This window comes from Anopheles darlingi, chromosome 2 (genome assembly GCF_943734745.1).
Source record: "Anopheles darlingi chromosome 2, idAnoDarlMG_H_01, whole genome shotgun sequence".
In the NCBI taxonomy this organism is placed as follows: Eukaryota; Metazoa; Arthropoda; class Insecta; order Diptera; family Culicidae; genus Anopheles; species Anopheles darlingi.
In genome coordinates this window covers 59,034,767-59,054,669 of record NC_064874.1, presented here as the reverse complement: position 1 = coordinate 59,054,669, position 19,903 = coordinate 59,034,767, and the positions used below count along the sequence as shown (strand labels likewise).

The window sequence follows — 19,903 nt, the reverse complement described above, 5'->3', positions numbered from 1 at the left end:
TGCTATTTGGAATGAGGTTTGATACTAAATGAATCCGCGAGTAAATGAAACGTTTGAAGCTAAATTTGGTGGTGTTTGTTTAGCTTCTTGCATTGATCATATTCAACAATGATCGTTGCTGCTTCCATTTGCGACCTTACCACCTGATAAGCAGCGGCCTGTGCACCCGTATGGCCTCATCTTGGATGATAGCACGTTGAGGTTCATTGCCTGCTCTGATGCTATACATTCAAACATGTTTGTTGGCGAATTCGAGATAACACTTTTGAAGGTGAAACCTGAATTCAGGAATGGAAATAAAATTAAAACAGCACAAAGCTGCATTGCTCAATGTATTCGACTCCGTTTGGGGAGATTAATTACAAAACAATGGTCACTAACGTTATTTAATTTTTGATAACTTCTGATGATTACTTGCGAGGAATGCTGTAGCTATGGTTCTTCGTTGCCAACAATTGAAAAATTGTTACAAAAGTAATTGCCTTCTATTCGGTTGAATGATGATATTCACTACGTTTGTGCGCATGTATGAGTTGTTGTGATCCACTAAAATAAATATATTCATGATTATAAGGTCTTATCTATAAGCATTGCTATGCCAACTCCAACGGACGGTCCCGGTACATTGTGGGTTTTACATTCTGCTAACCTGTTCCTTATTCGCACTGTGCTACGAGACAGGTGCTAAATTGATAAAGTTCTTGACAATCCATACGGTTATCAAGGTCCCAGTTAGCTGCTTCTTTGAGGTGATTATGAATGAAAGTGATAAAGATGTTAAATTGATCGTGCTAGCGTATACTATGAGCGTATCCGGAGTTATGATGGGACTTATGAACCTCACCTCGAATGTTACCGCAAAAGCATTTTATCGTCCAGTAAATGGCTATAAGTTTTATCGTTCAGGAAATTGATTGGAGGAGGGTTCCAACAAAAATAGATTTCTTGTTACTTTGTTTGTAGATGCATCTTTATTGATAGTATTTCCAACCCATTTAGATTCCATTTGGAGTACCATTCAATCACCTACAGTTGCACTGTACTTTTCAAGCGTCAGACTGAATTCGCTTAGCAATAACTTACAATATGTGTATGTCACATATATGAGCGGATTGAGTTAGAGCTGTAACACAATGCATTTAGAAAGAACGTTTTATACTGAATCGATGTCCATACCGACACACAATTTGATTGTGTATATATTACCATCATATAAACGTTATCGTTAATCTGTTTGTTATGTATTCATTTGATAGGAATTTGCAAGACGATGCTGCATTTGTATGATAAGGGGCTTTACCCATACCTATTAAATTTTGCGTTAAGTGATCATTAATTAATGTTGTATCAGCCTTACAGTTTCTACATCTACTACATTTGATTGATAACAGGACACAATCGTATTTTTTCAGGCAGATATGATTATCACATTTAAAACGGATCTGTTTCCTCGGTTGCCACTCAGTCACCACCGATTTCGTGGTACACGATGTTCTTGATCGCAAACAACAGTCGCATTTTTGTGTTAGAGTTCATGTGCGTCTAGTGATGATCTGCAGTTGCGTTCAGTATTAATGTTTTTCAAAACATACTATTGTCTCTTCATGCGTAACTTGCGCACTGGAATTTCACGAATTTACAGACATGGTCGCTATGTTGATGTTATGTTGATCCCTCGTCCCTCGTAGTTCACCAACGTATCGACTGAGAGCACTTCCCGCCACTCTAACACTGTTAATTAGTGCAGTAATATGAATATTTGCCGGTGAAACGCTGTTAGTACTAATCAACCGATGTCTAGCTAGACGAGTTGAGGCCCCGGTGTGAAGCACTATAGGTTAATATCATTTGACGACCGTTCGAGACACAAACAAACTTTTTCGAATCACAATCGCATGATGTTTCCGAGCAATGGCAATCAAAATGTGACCTATTACTTTTCCAGATGGTGCAATATAGAAATGGAGATTGTTAACGGAGACTTTGTTGAGGCGAGAATGGTGTGTCTGTATCGCCGTCTTCTTAAAATGCGAATGAATGACGAGGACGAGCACGATAGTTAGATGCATCGAGAACCGACTTTCTTGTTGCGATGAGGCCAGGAACATTGTAGAAGCTTTGTGCTCTCACTCATACTAACTAACACTTCAAGGCGGTTGGTTCATGTGACATGCTGCTAATCGGCAGCAAACGGTATTATTTGCCAAATGCATGCTGCAGTGCTATGTTCTTCACAATATTGAATTACCCATCTTACAGATGTTAATGATATCATCTTGAATAATTATTGTTAGCATTTAAAATGCCTAATGGGTCTGTTGTGCAAAAGGATTTTCCAATTTTATCAAGTTTCACGCGTGTTGCTTTAAAGCGTTTAACTGAACCACTTTTCGCATTTCGCTCGGCTGCCTAGGTATGTTTTTTCCCGCTGTGCGAATGGGGACGCCTGGTGATTTGTTTTTGTTGTTCATAAATTTAGGACGGAGCCGTATTTATTCAAGAGAAATAATAAATTATGAATTGGAAAGACAGGTATTACCTTAGCCCTTATACCTGGAGAGCTCGGTGTTTAACCCGATGACATTGTACTATGTGTCTAAAAATAAAAATTTCATAACGCTTTTATTTATTTCAACGTAATTTTTTTCAGGAACAACAACCTTAGTTTTCGTACACGGCAGTGTGCTATTCGGTTTCCGTCGGAGGCACTCTGTAGCAGCAGCTTTGTACCTCTGTCAGTGGTTGGTTGTACGTAAGATTCGTTCGTAGGTCGCTATCCTCGGCTGTCGCCCCATTTCGGTGTTCATGCCGAACTCGCACGTGTTTTCTCGTATCATCTGTGCCTGCATCCACTCCGATTGTGATCTAACCACCTGATGAATTGTGATTGTTTGGCACACTACTTTTCCGCTTGATCTCTCGAATAAACACCTTAAACCCGAATTTGTACTAGTAGGGAGCCTGAAAGGGCGGCCGGGAGTTTCGTGCCCATTCCTGTTCGCACGCAAATTTGATCACAAATTTCATAAAAATAGAAACACTAACAGATGTCGAGATCATGCAGACAGCATGTCGAATCAAACAATGCATCGAACCTACATAACCGTCACCCTTTCACTACATATACAACAACGGAAAGAACCTGATGCCAACAGCACGTGTTTGGGGACCGTAAGAGAGCATTTCAATTTGAGACCTTTTCGAGAGCGAGAGAAAGTTGTCTCCCGCATCGGAACCAACACATCGTTTCATGGGTTGATAAGTGACTCTACATATGGGATTCCACCAAGTCGGTGGAAGTAAGTTTGCCAAAGGAGTGGATTAAAATCACTGTATCTTCAGGAGATGGCTTTTTCACGATAAATATTCATGAATGTGACATATTGTAGCCAGACGATTGTTTTTTATGTGGATTCAAAGCGAGTCGAATGAGTGCTGTTGCTGTAAAGCGATGAGTAAACGCTCGAAGCTGTGTGCGTGCCGAAGTGGCGTTCAAAGCTGATGCTCGCCCTAAGAGCTAACCGGCAGGCGATAGTCTCTTGCTGTCCGTTGACGATTACGCACGACTGCAGTGAGATTCGCAAGCAATATACTAGCAACAGCAGCAAATAGCCAAAGAAAGCCTGGAGCTTCTTGCGAATAAATATCATAACTCTCCATAAAAGGTACGAAACCGACATCTACAAGTGAGTAATGAAATACCGTGGTGCAATGTGATGTGATTGTGATCATTCGTTCGTGCTACAAAGTGCCTTAAAGTGTTTGTTCTTCGTCGAGCGAATGAGTCATAACGTGGCCACGAATGTTGTCCAAATGAACCTCGATTCAGAAACGCATACCAGCAGCGCTTCTGATTGCATGAAGACCGGTACATCATCAAACGTGATAAGAATGATTGTGTCACCGATCCGGATGTCCGGATGAGACTTGATCGTGGAGCGGCATGAGGCGCCTTAGATTGCATAAGATAAAGTCTTCCGATAAGTTTGTGTGCTGTTTGAACATTTATCGCACCCTCGAGTGCGATAACAAAATTCGATTGCAATCGACAAAACTGGTGCCTGTACGATGGATATACTGTATTTGTGAAACGCTTAACAACAGCATGTCCGATCATTAAAATACATGGTCGCGAAACTTTTTTGCATTCAGTATCATATAAATGATGGTTAGCCACGCTCGATGCTATTCTGTGAAGACTTGTGATGATCACTGTTGGTTACAAATGGCAAAGTTTGAACATTTTAAAATGATTAATTGATTGAGAACTAGAATTGCTAGAGCGATATTAGGATTTCGTAATCGTGCAGTGTGTGATATAAAAAGAGCAACGGATATAAAAAGGTGCAATACAACAATTTGAGATGAAATAAATTTAAAAAAAATACATTTTTAACCAATTGAAAGAACAAGTTACGGCCATCTATTGGTTCCACGCTATTTCACAACAATTCGTTTGAAAGACATGTCATTTAGTATCCAATATTCTTTTGTAAGACTTTTGAAAGACAATATTGGCCGTGTGGTTAAGCTAATGTGATACCGTGATAGTACACTACTTAATTTTATGTTTCTCATTGGAACATTATTGCAAGCTTTTTTTTTCTTTACTTCTAGCTGAATTGTCTTCCTGGAGTCTAATTCCTCCTGTCGCAAAGAAACCATCACAAATTGTCTTTATTGCTGTTAAAATCGGTGCTTCAAATGGCAAATACAAAAGGCAATTCAAATCGAAGTGTTGATGGCACAAAGAAGAAGGAGGATGTAGATGCCCTCAATTTAACTGGCCTCAAACATCAACTTCATGGTGCATCTTATCAATTAAAGCTTGGAATTGTTGTTAGTCTTGCAAAAATCGAAAAGTTAAAGGAACCATCGAACGACTTCAGCTTCACAGTCTTGGCAGAGGGCCGAGAGGACTCCAAAGGGGAAAATCGAGATCGAGCAGTCGATAAGTTCGATGACATCGTGTACAAGTTCCAGGATGGCGCCACAACAGGAACTCTCAAGATTCAAGCGAAACACAAGCTAATTGATCGATCGATCGACAGCATTACAGAATCCCCCAAGGTTACTCTGAGCGATTTCATACCTCACAAACAAGAAAATGTAAAGCAAAGAGCAAATGAAAAGCAAAACTCAAAGGAAAAGCAAAGAGGAAATGAAAGTAAAAAGAAAAAACAAAAAGAAACGTTTGCTATTGATGAGTATTATGGCTCATTCAAAGACCAGCAACAGCACGATAAACAACAACGCACAACAGCTGATATTGCAGGTTATATTCTGAGCACCAACGCGATTTTAGATGACAACGCGAAAGTATTGTGGACCCCAATAGATGCAACTGTTATCGGTGATTCAACGACGTCATTGAATTTCTATATTTCGACAATATTCGGTAAGACTGGAGGTAAATGCTATAAACTGGAAACTCATTACAAACGTGCTGCGTTAGCAAGGCTATTAATCAATGCCACCAAATCAATTGATGGAATTGTAACCTGGCAAAAACCGCTTATCAATGAGTATCTTGGAGCAATCAAGACTATAATAGTTAAGAAAAACAATCCAGGGCCAGATTGTGTATGGGAATTTAGGGATAGTTTTCTGCATTCAAACTACTCCAACTCAAGTCCAGGCTATGAGGCATTCAGAAAGGAGTTTGAAGACCAATACCTGCAAGAATTCAAGTTCGAAGGTACTGTATGGGAGCATTTGAAAAAGAACAATAAGATATATGTATCGAAAAACTTTTTGTCGGACCAAAACAATTTAGAATCATCCTCATCAATTAGTTCTGCAATATTCCCCGATGATAATGTTGATGAATCGCTTAAATTGTTCTGTGAACGATTCAGTTTGGTGTGTGGCACCTACAATGAGCAAGGATTAGATGAAGTAATAACAACACTTTGGAGAGAGTTGTACTTTGATGATGGTCACTTAGCTGTTGATCGATGGAAGGGGTGTCTTGAGGGTAAGGTCGCTACCGACAATCTGATTAAAAGGTTTTTTGATTGGATGGCTGATCCACGTGCCAAAATTTTACATTCAGATGACATAAAAAAAGACCTGGAAAATATTGAGAGCACACTAGCGTATATCAAGTTGAAAGGTGCTTCTGAAAAGCTCCGTAAGAAAGTAGCCTCGTTACCATTTCGAATCAGCCACGACGCTCTTAAAAGTTCCGAATTGTATGATCGGATTGAAACTGAAAGCTACTTTGAAGTGGAGACGTACGATGTCCAGTTTGCTGCTGTGGTACTATTAGAAATATTAGTGCTACAGCATGAAGATCGTGTTTGTACTCTATTGGTTGAAGATACGGATTTCACCAGCAATGCAGACACAGTAGAAAAGACGCTTCGTTTTATCGAGGACCCAATCTTTATGATCATTATCTGCAATGATGCGATGAAATCAGTTCAGAGTATCGTACGAAAATGGAAAAAAGATATCCTAAAGACCACTGCAAAACAAGTGTTTCTAATTAGGAAAACAAGTAACACTCCAACCGATTTTAGTAACTTTCGCCTTAGCGACTTAACAAATGACTCGTGGAAACAGTTTCTCAGTGAAAACATTTCGTTATGTGGAACAACCATTGCTGCAGATAAGTTATTTCGGAATAAATTCCAAATTGATTCAATTGAAGAAGTAATTAAACTATTAGACGATGGAAATCAAATAGCAGAAAACAACGAAATAGTGAAAAACTATCGAGAAATTAAAGATACTTATGTTCATCGCTGTTGGATTGATCAGCAGATAAATGTAAAGGCAGAAAATGTGGATTGGTCGAGTCGTGGAGAAATGTATGACATTTTTGAAAACATAAGCAACACGAAGCAGGAAGAAATCAGCTTTGCGGAAATAACAAAACGCATAAAGGAAGATCTGAGTTTGCTAAGGATTTTTGCCGGGCTAAACCCAACAAATTTAAATAACCCAGCGAATGAGCTTAAACCAATTGATGCCGAGGACACAAAAAAGGTGTTGATACTGTTAGCAGAAGCGGGAGGCGGGAAGACAACCAATCTTACGTGGCTGGCCAGGCATTTGCAGAAACAAAATCCTTCATCATGGATTGTGCGCTGTAACCTATCCGATCATTGCACCGACTTCAAAGATTACATGCGGTTCTCAGAGAAAAGTACTGGAACGGTCACAAATGAAATTGAAGCTATGCGAATGTTATATAAGTTGGTTCATTTAACGCTTCAAAATGAGCGGGAAAATGCTCAGAATTGTTCGAACTGTTTAGTTCTTTCAGGTGAAAAAGTTAGTGTAAGCGAAGAGTTGGTGAAACATCACGGTTTATCTTTGAGCAGTATGATCCAGCTACAGGTGTTCAAAGAAAAGTTTAATGCAGGTGAATTGGTGTTGCTGCTGGACGGGTTCGATGAAATCGCGCCAGATTATAAGGAGGTGGTCCTGAAGCTTCTCTCTTTATTTGAACAATTCGATGGAGTGAACAAATTATACCTCACCAGCCGTCCTTACAGTTTCAAAAGACAATTCGAAGAAGCATTCGTTAAGCCAGTATTTTATCAATTAAAACCTCTTAGGTTGTGTGATAAAGTTTCTATTCTGTATAAGATGATGAAGGTAAAATGGCGTTATGGGAACATTGACGATAAAGAAATATCTGATTTTTATAAATCGCTGTGTTTTATGCTACTTTATCATTTGGGTGATATGAGTGATATCCCGTTGAACCTAATGATGTCAATAGATATTCTTGGGAATCATTTTTATCATAACCAAAGCAGACACATACACTTTCCTTTAAAAACATGCAATATAAAGTTGTTTGAGCCGTTCATAGGACGATCGTACATATCAAAGGCATCTGTTACTGTGGAAGAATTTTTGAAGATTAAGATTCGACAGCTTCTCTATGACAAAAATGGCGCAGATAAAATTGTAGCAGATAAACCTTCTGAAATACCAAAAATAGAGAAGGCCATAGATGAGGCAAAAATGCTCCATGGACTGGTAGCACTGAGGGTGTTATTTGACAAAAGTGTACTTGCCGATAACTTATCAGCAAATGAAATGAGTGAGGCAGAGCATTACACGAAGAAAATATCCGACGGCAGCGAAAAAACTGGAATCATTCATGGCATACGCAATGATGTTCCAATGTTTATTCATCGAACATTCGCTGAATATTTGGCTGCCTGGTGGATTGTCAAGCGACGAATAGAAGTCACTCAACCTGGTTCAAAGTTGTTATCGTTAACTCTACGAAGTAGGCAGCAATATTCCAAACTCTCAACTCAACAACAACACCTATTAGACATAACTGGCTCAAAGTCGTTCTTGGTAGAAAATGGGCTAATGGATTATATTGATGTAATTCTAGCCAAACACTGTCCTCTTCATTTAGCCATCATTGAGAATGATTGGAAAAAGGTTAAATTGTTATTTACCAATGAACCGGAGCATTTCAACAAGAAAGATGGTGGAAATCGTACTTATTTACATCTTTGGGTACGTTATGGGGATTTACATAACGGGCCTTGCATTTTCAACAATTTATTTAGATCCAACATTATAAACATAAAAGATAATTTGATGGGATGGACTGCCTTGGATTATGCATTCTACAGAGAGAATCGAGCATTGATATTTTATTTGTTGCACCATGGGGCCTCAATAAATGTAGATGTGCTTTACAGGCAGGTAATTTTATCGCAACATGCTGAAGTTTGTTCAGCAGTGAGATATGCAAATTATATAATGAAATTTTTAAGCCTTGAGGCAATCGAGTACGAGTCACATGATGCGTGCAAAAAGATGAAACAATTTTGTGGTAGGGTGGCCAAGTCGTTGGTCAATGTAATGCCTAAATATTTCCCACGTACCATCGATTATCATAACAACAATAGGGATTACCTCGTTAATTTCTTTGATAAAGGAAGCTTGAGCTTAAATTACATTTTCTTTGAAGACTCTCCAAGGATGCTGGAAAGTATAATTCAACACGTTAATCAAGAAGAATTCTTTCAAATGTTCAAACACATAGCTTTATTGAATGGGTGGAAATGGGAAAGACAGGTTTTCTTATTAAAATATTTTGCCGAAAAGGAGCCATCCTTGTTAGACAAAAAAAAGCTTTGGATGTGCATAGAAACCACTGTCCAAATGGATTACAAAAACGAATTCAAGTTTTTTTTTGATCTCTACTGTTCTCGATTTGAGATCGAACATTTCATGCCTTGCTCGATTCAAAGCGATAAAGCATGTTATCTTATTACTGCTTTTGATGAAGTGATAATAAGAAAAGTTTACGCTATAAAAGACATAATTTTACAAAACACACCGATTGAAATCACGCTTAACAAAAGCATACTGAAGCTATTGATTATATGTGTGGTTGGTGTAAGGCCTTCAATGCTGAAGTATATGATACAGTCATGCAAGTTGAACCTTTCTGCCGGGATTGTTTACCATCTTGCAAAAGTAACTTACCGTTTGTTAAAAGAATTACAAGCTAAAACCAACATACAAGCAAGCCAAGCGTATGTATGTCTGCTGTATCTGGCACCGAGTATAAGTAACATCGAAGCGACAAATTTGCTTCGTCTCTCCGTGACATCAGATCTTCTTGACTTCTCAAAATGTCTGATGAAACGATACAATATCGATTTCGAGGCTGTTGATGAGGTAAATGGTTGGAATGTGTTCCATTTGTGTGTTTCACATCAACGTTCGCCTGATGTAGAAGAAATTGTTTATAATGGTAATGAATCGTTTAATGTTAATGATGGTAAAACTGACTTTTTCCGTTACATGTTAGAAAATCAAATAAACATGGACTGTTTTGATAAATTCGATCACAAAAACCGAAGCATTCTTTACCTGGCAATCGAAAACGAACAAGATGATATTGTAACATACATACTCGCTAGAAAATTAGGACTCAATTCTTTCGATGAAATCAATAATCTAACAGTTGATGCCATCTCAAATTTAACATTCTGCTACCGTGCGATTCACGAGATAATGAAATCCGTCGGAGTGAAATGGTTTTATCGCGATGTAATTTGTATTTTAGTCAAGCAAATAGCTAAACTTTCATTAATCCATCCACAAGAGACAAATAGTAACCGTTTGTTTCTCGAAAATGATGCCAAAGAGTTGTACCAAATAGCAATGGAACGCAGATCCTTATTTTTGGTGTACTATTTGCAACGTGAGTTTCCCTGGGCGATTCCTGCATGGGTTTATGATGCGCATTGGTTAGCATGTACAGCGAAGAGTCTGAAATCATCAGATTTCTTTGATGTCACCAAATGGCTGGTTAATGCCTACAATGTAGATGAGTATGTTAAATTTTATAATGTTGTTGAAAAATGTGATATTGAAAAATGTGACCTGAGCCTAATAAATTTAGAGGAATTGGTAAAGCAAGTTGATGCGAATCTATCGACCTATCAGTCGGTGGAAGATGCATGTAAAATGAAGCTTGTGGTTCTTGCTGTATGCCTTAATCGTGAGCCGGCCATAAGGTTTTTATTTAAAACATTTAACGTTAACATCGATGTAAAATGTCTGCTGGATATTATGAAAATTGCTCACCATGCCACAGGTAGATGTAAGTTCGATGAGTTTGATTTTGCTCCGATTTATAAATACCTATTTGAGCAAATTGGCAATCTTTATGAATTAGATGCAGAGGGTAGAAATGTGTTACATATTGCTGTAAAATCGGGACCTAGCTGTATGGCTATGTACTTGATTAAGCACTACATGTTTAATGTCATGACTACCAATGAGCAGAATGGTTGGAATATCTTCCATTACTGCGCTTCAAGAAAGGTTAGCTTAAGTGAGTGTTGCAACACTGAAAATGAAAATCTTTTGGCGTACATAACAAAACGAGTGTTTGAGATCACGTCTGATGATGAGGGTAGAAATGTGATGAACTACTTGGCAAACAACTTTGTACAATTTAATAAAATGTTTGCGATGGGGTGCACAACCGGAAGTCAGATGAATAAAATCAAGGAACTTTGTTTCACCAGTAATGACAGAAGAAAGAGTGCTATCCACGTTGCTGTTGGAGCTGGGAACATTGGGACTGTGGTTTACATAATTTGCTCACGACTTGGAGTTGTTACCCTTGGTAATCAAATTGAGGATGTATATCAACTCGGTATTAATAGCATACGCAACTATAAAATAATGAGCTCAAACGAATGCTCCCAGTTTAGAGAATGCTATGAAGCGGTTTATCAAGCAACAGCTCAATTTCCATTTAATGCAAAATGCGACTACCTTTTACATAGCTTATGCAAAACGATCTACAACTTCTCGCAACAAAACATACTACAAATAATAAAACAAAAGAGCGTAGCAGATCATATAATTGATGATGCTTGTCTAACGGCAATCAGGTATAGAGATGTCTCAACATTAGAGCGTCTGATCATTGCGTATCAGCACCAAATACATCAATCATTGGCTAGAAGCACTGGCACAGAATTACTTGCCTGCATGACGGAGTGCATCAGACTAAACAGAATCAGCATTTTCAAAGTCCTCGTTAGTCATTATCGCAACATACAAGGCATTAAACCTGGTGTGGAAGTTCAGTATGAAAATGATGATGAAAAGGGGAATGCTAATAATGATGAAGCCATGATCGATGAGCATGTAATACAATGGTCTGTCTTCGATCAATCCACGGATCAGGGCTATCTTTCTTTACTTGCTCTGTCAGTGGCGTATGGAAGGCTCTCGATGGCACAATATTTGAATGAAATGCTTGAGCTAGCGGTAAACAAATCAATGATTTTATTAATTATGAAGTCTTTGCATAAACTATCGCTTTATTTTATTAATTTGCAAAAAGTCGTGTCAGTATATGAGTACCTTGCAAGTATAAGTGAAGGAAACCCAAATTTATTGCATCTATATGTTCAAGCTAGGATATATAATATTATAAAATACCTCTTAGAAGATAAACACTATCACCCGAATGAAACAGACTTGGAGAGCGGATGGAATGCCGGACACTATTGTGTGTCGGAACCAGCGAGTGACACCAACTCGACGGATGCTGTATTTAAATTGATAATGAAAAATACGAATATGGACTACTTAGGCGTTTACGATAGAAAAGGTCGAAGTATTTTACATTTGGCACTGGAAAATGGCTACACAGATATAGTAAAATACTTAGTTAATCACAAATTGGGCAGGGAAGACGGTACGGAACCATGGCAAGAGTGGGATTTGAAGAAAATAGAAGAATACATCAAAGAACTGAAACAAATGATGGCATCGCTGCCGTCAAACGTGCCTTCTGTCTTACAGGTAATGTATGAGAGAATAAAAGATCGAAAAGTTGCTATAACCACATATCATCAATTGATGAAATCGTAATGAACGTGAGGTCTTCTTTGCTTTATTTCTGTTATCGTAGTTTTAATTGTTATTGAGGAAGATAAGTTGTATAGAATGAACTTCTGCTAGCAGATCTAAGTGGAAAAAAAAAATAAATTAAAGATAGTTGATCTAAAGGGTTTGTAACTTAATAAAGTTATATTAAATAATATATTATCTGTTTGGTGAATGAAGAAGGAAATAATTGTTTGATGTCATACTAGAGCTTCTGTGTACTGTAGTTCAAAATAAGTAAGTAGAGGTTGATTGGATCATTTGAAATAACTGAAGAGACATTTTAACTATTACAGCACCGTAATGAAAACACACATTTAGTAATGAAGTAACTCAACAGATGATGTCACACTTCCCTTCAAGGTGCAGAAGCAACACTCCACGTTTAATGCGTGGAGCACTACATCCGGTTAAACATCTGTTGCTACTTTCTCTCACGCCATTTTGGTTGTGACGGTCGGTTTTGGTAGGAAGCAGACTACGACTTTGTTGGCTGGTGCTAAGCAGAGGACAATAAACTCTAGCCGCAACAAACCCTTTAACGGGCAGCTGGACTGAAGTTCAGTTCGGACGCAGTGGATCAGAGGCGAATGGATTGAATAACGTCATAACATGATCTAGCAGGAGAAGTCGATTGGTCTGCACTCTTATACAAGGAAATTAAGTAAATAATAAGCATAGATGTTGACACTGACATTTTTCTATCTGTTTAAAATGCCTTAAAAATTCTCAGTAAGTAAGAAATTCGTCCCAATCTGTTCATACTGATAGTGATGAAACTCTGCATTAATGCATACGATGAACCAAGCATAGAAGCTTACGGTTGTCGTGTTCGCCGGTACGGCAATGTTCTTTCGCTGAATGTGTTCACGTGGTGCTGCCAATGGAGGCGCATGGTCGAACAAGGCTCTGATTGAAAGGTGACGGAACAAAGAGTAATATGCGTGTGTAATAATGAGAAATTCTTTGAACTTCGGCCCAAACAGCAGCTCTTAAAAGTGATGAGTTACATTCAGATTGAAGGAGTGATCTCCGATTGGACAAGAAAGTTAATTCACGGGTCGAACGAATACTATACGCGCGCGTTTTTGCTGATTATGTGACAAGTAGCATTGACCTCTGGTAAGGAATTCTTATTACAGGGTTCCTTTAGGTATGATGCCACCATTGGGCATCCATTATAGGGACCAGCAAAGAGCTTCGCAATACCGGGCTCATATTTTCTTAAGGGGATTATTTCGGATATTTCGGATCCTAAAAGGTTTATTTTTGACGATTTTTAGTGCAGAAACAAAAAAAAACGGTAAAACAACGGTTAAATTTGAAATTGCTGAAGTGCTGAAATTAGAGTTCTAAACGCACGAAAAAGTGTGCAGTTCATGCGTTGAACGGGTAGATGGCGCTGTGCCGTCTCACTTCGGCTTTTTGAATTTGAAACGACCGTTAACGAACACGAATTGAACATGCCGTCGCATTTTGGATGCCATGAACGTAGTTTTGACCAAATCTTCTCCAAAATGTAACCAAATATTCTTGAAAAGTTGTTGTTTAATATGACATTAACTTGAAAAATTTAAGTTGACTGGTTTCTGCACTAAAAATCGTCAAAAAAAGCTCTTTTTTGACCCGAAATAACCAAAGCCCCCGCTAAAGGACAACAGCCTCGTCCCGGCTGACGCCACAGAGAAGCGTAGTCCTGAGGTCAAGGAGTCTAATCGGAAGGCTCTCGACAGGATGCTACTGCTCCTGCTCCAACCACCAGAGAAATGTGTAGCTCATCACGTAGAAGGAATGAATGAAGAAGAGTACAACAACTACTTGGAAGAATAAGAAGTTCAGGAATATATATAACCAGAGCCACAGCCAGAGCCTGATGCAGAACCTGAAATAGAACCAGAACCAGAACCAAATGGATCATCAAACTTTCATTTTTTAGAGACAAATCCGGAATGGGTGAGCAAATGGTAACAACATCAAAGGAAACACCACCCCTTCCGTATATCATTGTCCCCACATCGAAAGGAGAAATGAAACTACTAATAGAATGCGGAGCAAATTTAAGCCTATCTCGAAAAAATGGGCACACAACTCAGGTAAACCAATTCACAACATTCCAGCCGAATTTATCAGAGGAGTTACCGGAAAGAAAACAGCAACCGAATCAATTAATCTCCCATTATTTAGTCCTATTCAGAATAAATCAGAAAACTTTTTAATTTTTGATTTCCACACCTTTTTCGATGGATTGATTAGAACGAACATTCTCAGAGAATATTACAATTTGATCTCCAAATAACGAATCCTTCAAGTCTTTGGAGATCATGTAATTCTCAAGATACCATTAGATTTTTACTTCTCTCGTGCAAATCCTACAAAAGTAAACCATGTTAATATAAACTCTGAATTTAAACTCTCACACCTATCAAATGATGAGAAAAAAATCTTGCTTCCCGTTTTGAAATCCGTGAAACATGATTTCCACAACCCTTTTAACAGACTAATTTGCACAACAAATGTAGAATGTTCCATAAGAACCCCAGATGATATACTTATATATCAAAAATAGTACCCATACCCCATGGCTCACAAAGATGAAGTTAATTCACAAATAGCAAAGATGCTTAATGACGGAATTATCCAACCATCCAGATCCCCATGGAATTCACCTGTCTGGATAGTTCCAACAAAGATGAACGCATCAAATAAATAAAAAATCAGACTTGTCATGGGCTATCGTAAATTAAACCAGAAGACTATTTCGGATAGATATCCAATGCCCGGGATATCACACATTATTTTATAACTTTAGACTTGGCATCAGGATTCTATCAAATCAAGATGAATCCCAAAGACATAGAGAAAGCTGCTTTTTCTATAAACCAAGGCGAATATAATTTTGTTCGTATGCCATTCGGATTAAAAAATGCACCCGTTATATTTCAATTTTTTCATATTTCGATGGACGACGTTTTAAGGGAGCACATAGGAAAGATATGCTACGTTTATATGGACGACGTTGTTGTATTTGGAAAAAAACACTAGAACTTGCTACAAAAAACTAAGAAACAATTCTAAAAGTTTTACAGAAAGCTAATTTAAAAGTCCAACCTGACAAATCCGAACTTTCGAGGCGGTCCGTAGAGTTTTTAGGCTACGTGATTACAGAAAATGGCATTATGCCAAATTCTAAGAAAATTGAATCAATCGAAAAATGACACGAGCCAATAACAATTAAGGAATTAAGTGGATCCCTTGGACTAATCGGATACTAGAGAAGATTTATAAAAGACTTTGCAAAAATCGCCAAACCCCTAACGGCGCTGCTAAGAGAAGAAAAAGACACTCCAGCTAACCAAAATAGAAATATAACATTTAAACAAATTGAAAAGAAATCCTTTGCTACGCTTAAAACATTGCTCTCCTCAAGTGATGTCTTAACCTACCCCAATTTCAACAAACCATTTTTAATAACAACTGATGCATCTAATTATGTCATAGATGCTGTTCTTAGCCAAGGCAAAATAGGAAAAGATAAACTCATACATTTCGCTTCTCGAACTCTCTAAAATACAAACCTGGTCGTAATAAAGTAGTCGCAGACATTTTAAGAAGAGTTCAAATTCACTCCCTCAGCGTAACAAAACATTCAGGTGAAGGCGACATTATTATATAATATCCACTGAAGCCCCACTAAATGCATTCAGACTGCAAATAATCTTTGAGCAAACTAACATTAATGCAGAAACAACAGTCACCCATTCCCTAACTATAGAAGAATTCTTATAAAAAAAACTCACTTCACAAAAGAAATTCTTGTGAGCATTATGAATGAATTCTTTGTCCCTAACAAAACAAATGGCTTACATGCTGCAGAATCATAGTTTGATCTGATACAAGAAGTATATAAAACATATTTTAGCAGATCCAAACTTTCGCAGAAATCGCACAATTATTAGAAAAAACAGGGAATTAAACAAAACTTCAAAAACGAGGCCAAAGTGTAATACTTTGGAACAACATCGGCAACGAACGAGAAATTATCCTGTATATAATATGAATCCCAAACGTCAGCGAAGATATTTTCAAACAACTGCTGATAGAACCTGTAATCAACCAAGGCGAGCGAATTAAAATTCATGGTAAACAGTACTTCAAAGGCAAAACAACTCTACACCTGCTAAATGCCGAATGCCCAAAATTGTCAAACTGGACAATCTGCAAATTAGACGAAATCAAAGATGTATCTTCTGACAAGTGCATACATAATGTGATAAAGGGAATGAATAGTCATTGTAACTATGAAACCATAGAAAACCATACACCCGTTGTAGAAATGTGAACATCAACTATTCTAGTGAACGACGTAAACGGCATGCTAGGAACGACCTGTGGAGCAGCCGACAGAATTTTAGAAGGTTCATATATTATAACCTTTGAACACTGTTCCATTTCTTTCCACAATCATACGTACCAAAATACTATTCTCAAAATAGTCGACCAACCCTTTATCACATCGTCCACAGATCTTAACATCACAAAAGTTAAGACCGCCAAACCAACCTACGGCAAAAAGGCAAAAAAAAACAAGTATCAGAAGACTACAACATCTCCGAACTAGCTCATACCAAATTACCTGGGGTTTGTAGAGCGGAGTCTTCGTAACCAGATGCAGCCTCATAATAATAATAGCCTACACCATTGCAAAAGCCAAGAAAAACAAAAACAATATTCAGATACAAACGAACCAAATGCCAACCACCACCGATGCAGAGGAATTCGATGACACGCAGATTCACATTTAACAGCTACCGACGCTAGCCGACACATTGGCTCGATCCAGGAGGTTCGACGACTGAATGAGGAGCGGTTATCGCCAACCGAACTATATCGCCAACCAAACGACTGTTTACAAGAACGCATCCGCCCGCTGCACATCTCGTCTATGTTCGCGACCTGCATCCGCTCGCTGCACATCTCGCCAATGTTTATGCTGATCACTGCACATCACTGATGACACCGATATCATCGCTCGGAGTGTCGCGCATCTTCATGCGCATCGCAGGAAGATGATGATCTTCAATCTTGTGGTCCACAGTGCTCAAATAAAGAATCATTTTTTAAAAAGTCTCCCGCGTGATAACTTTGATAGCAGATGCATGCTTCACCACTGATGACAGCGACAAACCACTTACTGAACTGTGTAGAATAAACTCACAAACAACACCCCTGGCTGGTAGAATCGCCGCTATAAGCAGTAAATGATTGGACGGATGCTGGTGCACAGCAGTGATCCCACGCGTGGTCAATTCTTGAGGAGTTCAGGATTGGTAGCTTTCAAGGAGTCATAGTATTTAGCCCATATCAGAGCGCGGCGACCTGTGATCGCTGATAGTGCACTCTTCATATAATCATCTGTTTGCAGGCACTTAAATATTTTAAACCACGATGTTGTGGGCATCACGAAAAATGTGGGCATTTTTTCGTAACTTTTTACGCAGCTATCTCACGTTTTTCGCTGCTTTGCTATCACTTCCATCATCGCTGTTGTGGCTGTCGCAGCGACCGCTGCTGTTGTTTTTACCGAGTAAGAGAAAAGACAGTATCGAGATAGATAAAGGGGAATAGAGAACAAGTTTAACGAAGCTGCAATAATAACTATAGGATATGATATGAAACTCCTCTGAAGAAATACATTTCAGGATAAAATTGTCCAAAATTGTTTAATACCGATTAAAAAATAATAATTAATTACCATTGACATACCCTCCTGTCCTCTTTAAAAAAGCTGTGCTACCCAGCATTATTGCTAATAGATCCGCACTCGTACTTGAGCAAATATTCCACTTCGTTAGCCACAATGATCCGAGTAGCCAACTGGCGTCCTATACTGTCACGTCACTGTGGAGCCGACGCCCTGACTATAGCGCCTACCAGAGCTTCATCTGTATCTGATTTGCTTACATCTGCAATCACTGTCCCAATGCTCAGTACACGTGTCCAGTTGTCCATTATGTGATTGTCACACAATATGTTTCATATGATTATTTGAAATTTGTAGAGAAGTAACTGCTTCTGTAAATCCTGTTAAGAAATAAAGCTAACACTACCAATTTAATATTAGAGGGGATAACACTAGAGCTGCCGTCAGAAGTTTTGTACGAGTTTTTCAGTTTACACTGATACTCGCCAATCACATCATCATCTTGTCGCACGCGATTCTCAAAAGATAGAATCGTTTGGGGTTCACAATTGCAAGAGGTAACATTTTCCATTTGAACAATAGCTCCATTCTTATAACAAACTGCATCGGACAGTTCGGTAACATTCAATTGCAGGATGATAATATCACATGCTTGGGTGTCGAATGTTTTATTGATGTTGCCTGATATCAGGACGACATCAACAGTAAAGAGTACCGTAGTGTTCGAGGCTTCTGGTTTGATTATATTGCTCTGGAAAATAAGACGGTGCGATTAGTTCCTTAGTGTACAAGTATGTGTAAAAACTTACATCGCGTTTTGAGTGGTAATGTAATACGGCTTTCTCCATGATCATTACTTTCTCACCAGGGATGATTAAGATAGGGCACGTGTGAGTAATTCTTTCGTCTAGTTGCGCTATTTTAATGGGTTCGTAATTGTTGTCAAGCCAATCTACGATAGAAACAAATGTCATTACTTATGAGGACAAGTTTGCTACTAGCTGTACACATTCGTTCATTATAAAAAACATTTTCGAACTGTACATTTTTTGTTGAAAGGTGTTTCGCAATATCACATCATTCGCAATATCACATTCTATATCACAATAATAAATACGTTTAATGTATGCAACATACCAATACATCAACATTATAACTCACCATCTGCCGGTAGAATATGAACTGCATAGCTTGCATTGTCGCATTTACAATACAGCATGCCGTCTTCAGAAATGATTGACGATGTTTTCGAAATCGTGAATCCTTTTGTTGAATTGGAAACAGTCAAGCACTTTTCATCCTAAAAAAATGTAAAATTAAACATACGGCTCTTCTACCCTCACGCAATGTTTAAAAATATATATAAGATCAATCGAAGTCGCCTTTATCTCAAAAATAACTATTGGTCCAGTTTGTATGACACAATCGAAGTTGTAATACATGCTAATATCTTACCTTGTTGCACAGTTCCACCTCTATGTCACGGTATGAAGGTTTACACGGTATTACAAATTTATCATGCGTCATGTAATACGACTTTTCATTCGTCGGTACTAGAGGCTGCTTGTAGTCGATTACAAATAAGTATACATGGGATGCAAAACCCTCAGTCACCATTTCATCTATATCTTCATTTTTCATTTCTGATACAACACAGTAATATCGGCCAACTGTTGCTGCTGATGTATAGCCAATGGTGAGAATGGAGACGTATCGCTTTTCTGATTCACTAAAGAACGACGAATTTTTGACGGTGGGGGGCATCTGTAAAATGTTTTGTAAAAGCGATAA

The 19,903-nt window shown here is 38.3% G+C and overlaps 1 protein-coding gene across 3 annotated transcripts; it reads left to right on the top strand.

Moving 5' to 3' along the window:
• Positions 1 to 3,560: 3,560 nt before the first annotated feature.
• On the top strand, positions 3,561 to 12,558 carry LOC125949899 (uncharacterized). Of its 3 annotated transcripts, none has more exons than XM_049677364.1 (2): positions 3,561 to 3,665; positions 4,618 to 12,558. In XM_049677364.1, exon 2 carries the CDS (start codon positions 4,705 to 4,707, stop codon positions 12,394 to 12,396), a length of 7,692 nt encoding a protein of 2,563 aa, XP_049533321.1. In that variant the 5' UTR covers positions 3,561 to 3,665; positions 4,618 to 4,704; the 3' UTR covers positions 12,397 to 12,558. The 3 variants fall into 3 exon arrangements, with proteins under 3 accessions (XP_049533321.1, XP_049533319.1, XP_049533320.1); XM_049677362.1 differs by having other exon boundaries at positions 3,661 to 3,686; XM_049677363.1 differs by lacking the exon at positions 3,561 to 3,665 and adding an exon at positions 3,717 to 4,344.
• The last annotated feature ends 7,345 nt before the right edge of the window (positions 12,559 to 19,903 follow it).

Coding starts and splice junctions, on each gene's coding strand:
- LOC125949899 (XM_049677364.1), top strand. CDS start 4,705: ATGGCAAATACAAAAGGCAATTCAAATCGAAGTGTTGATGGCACAAAG.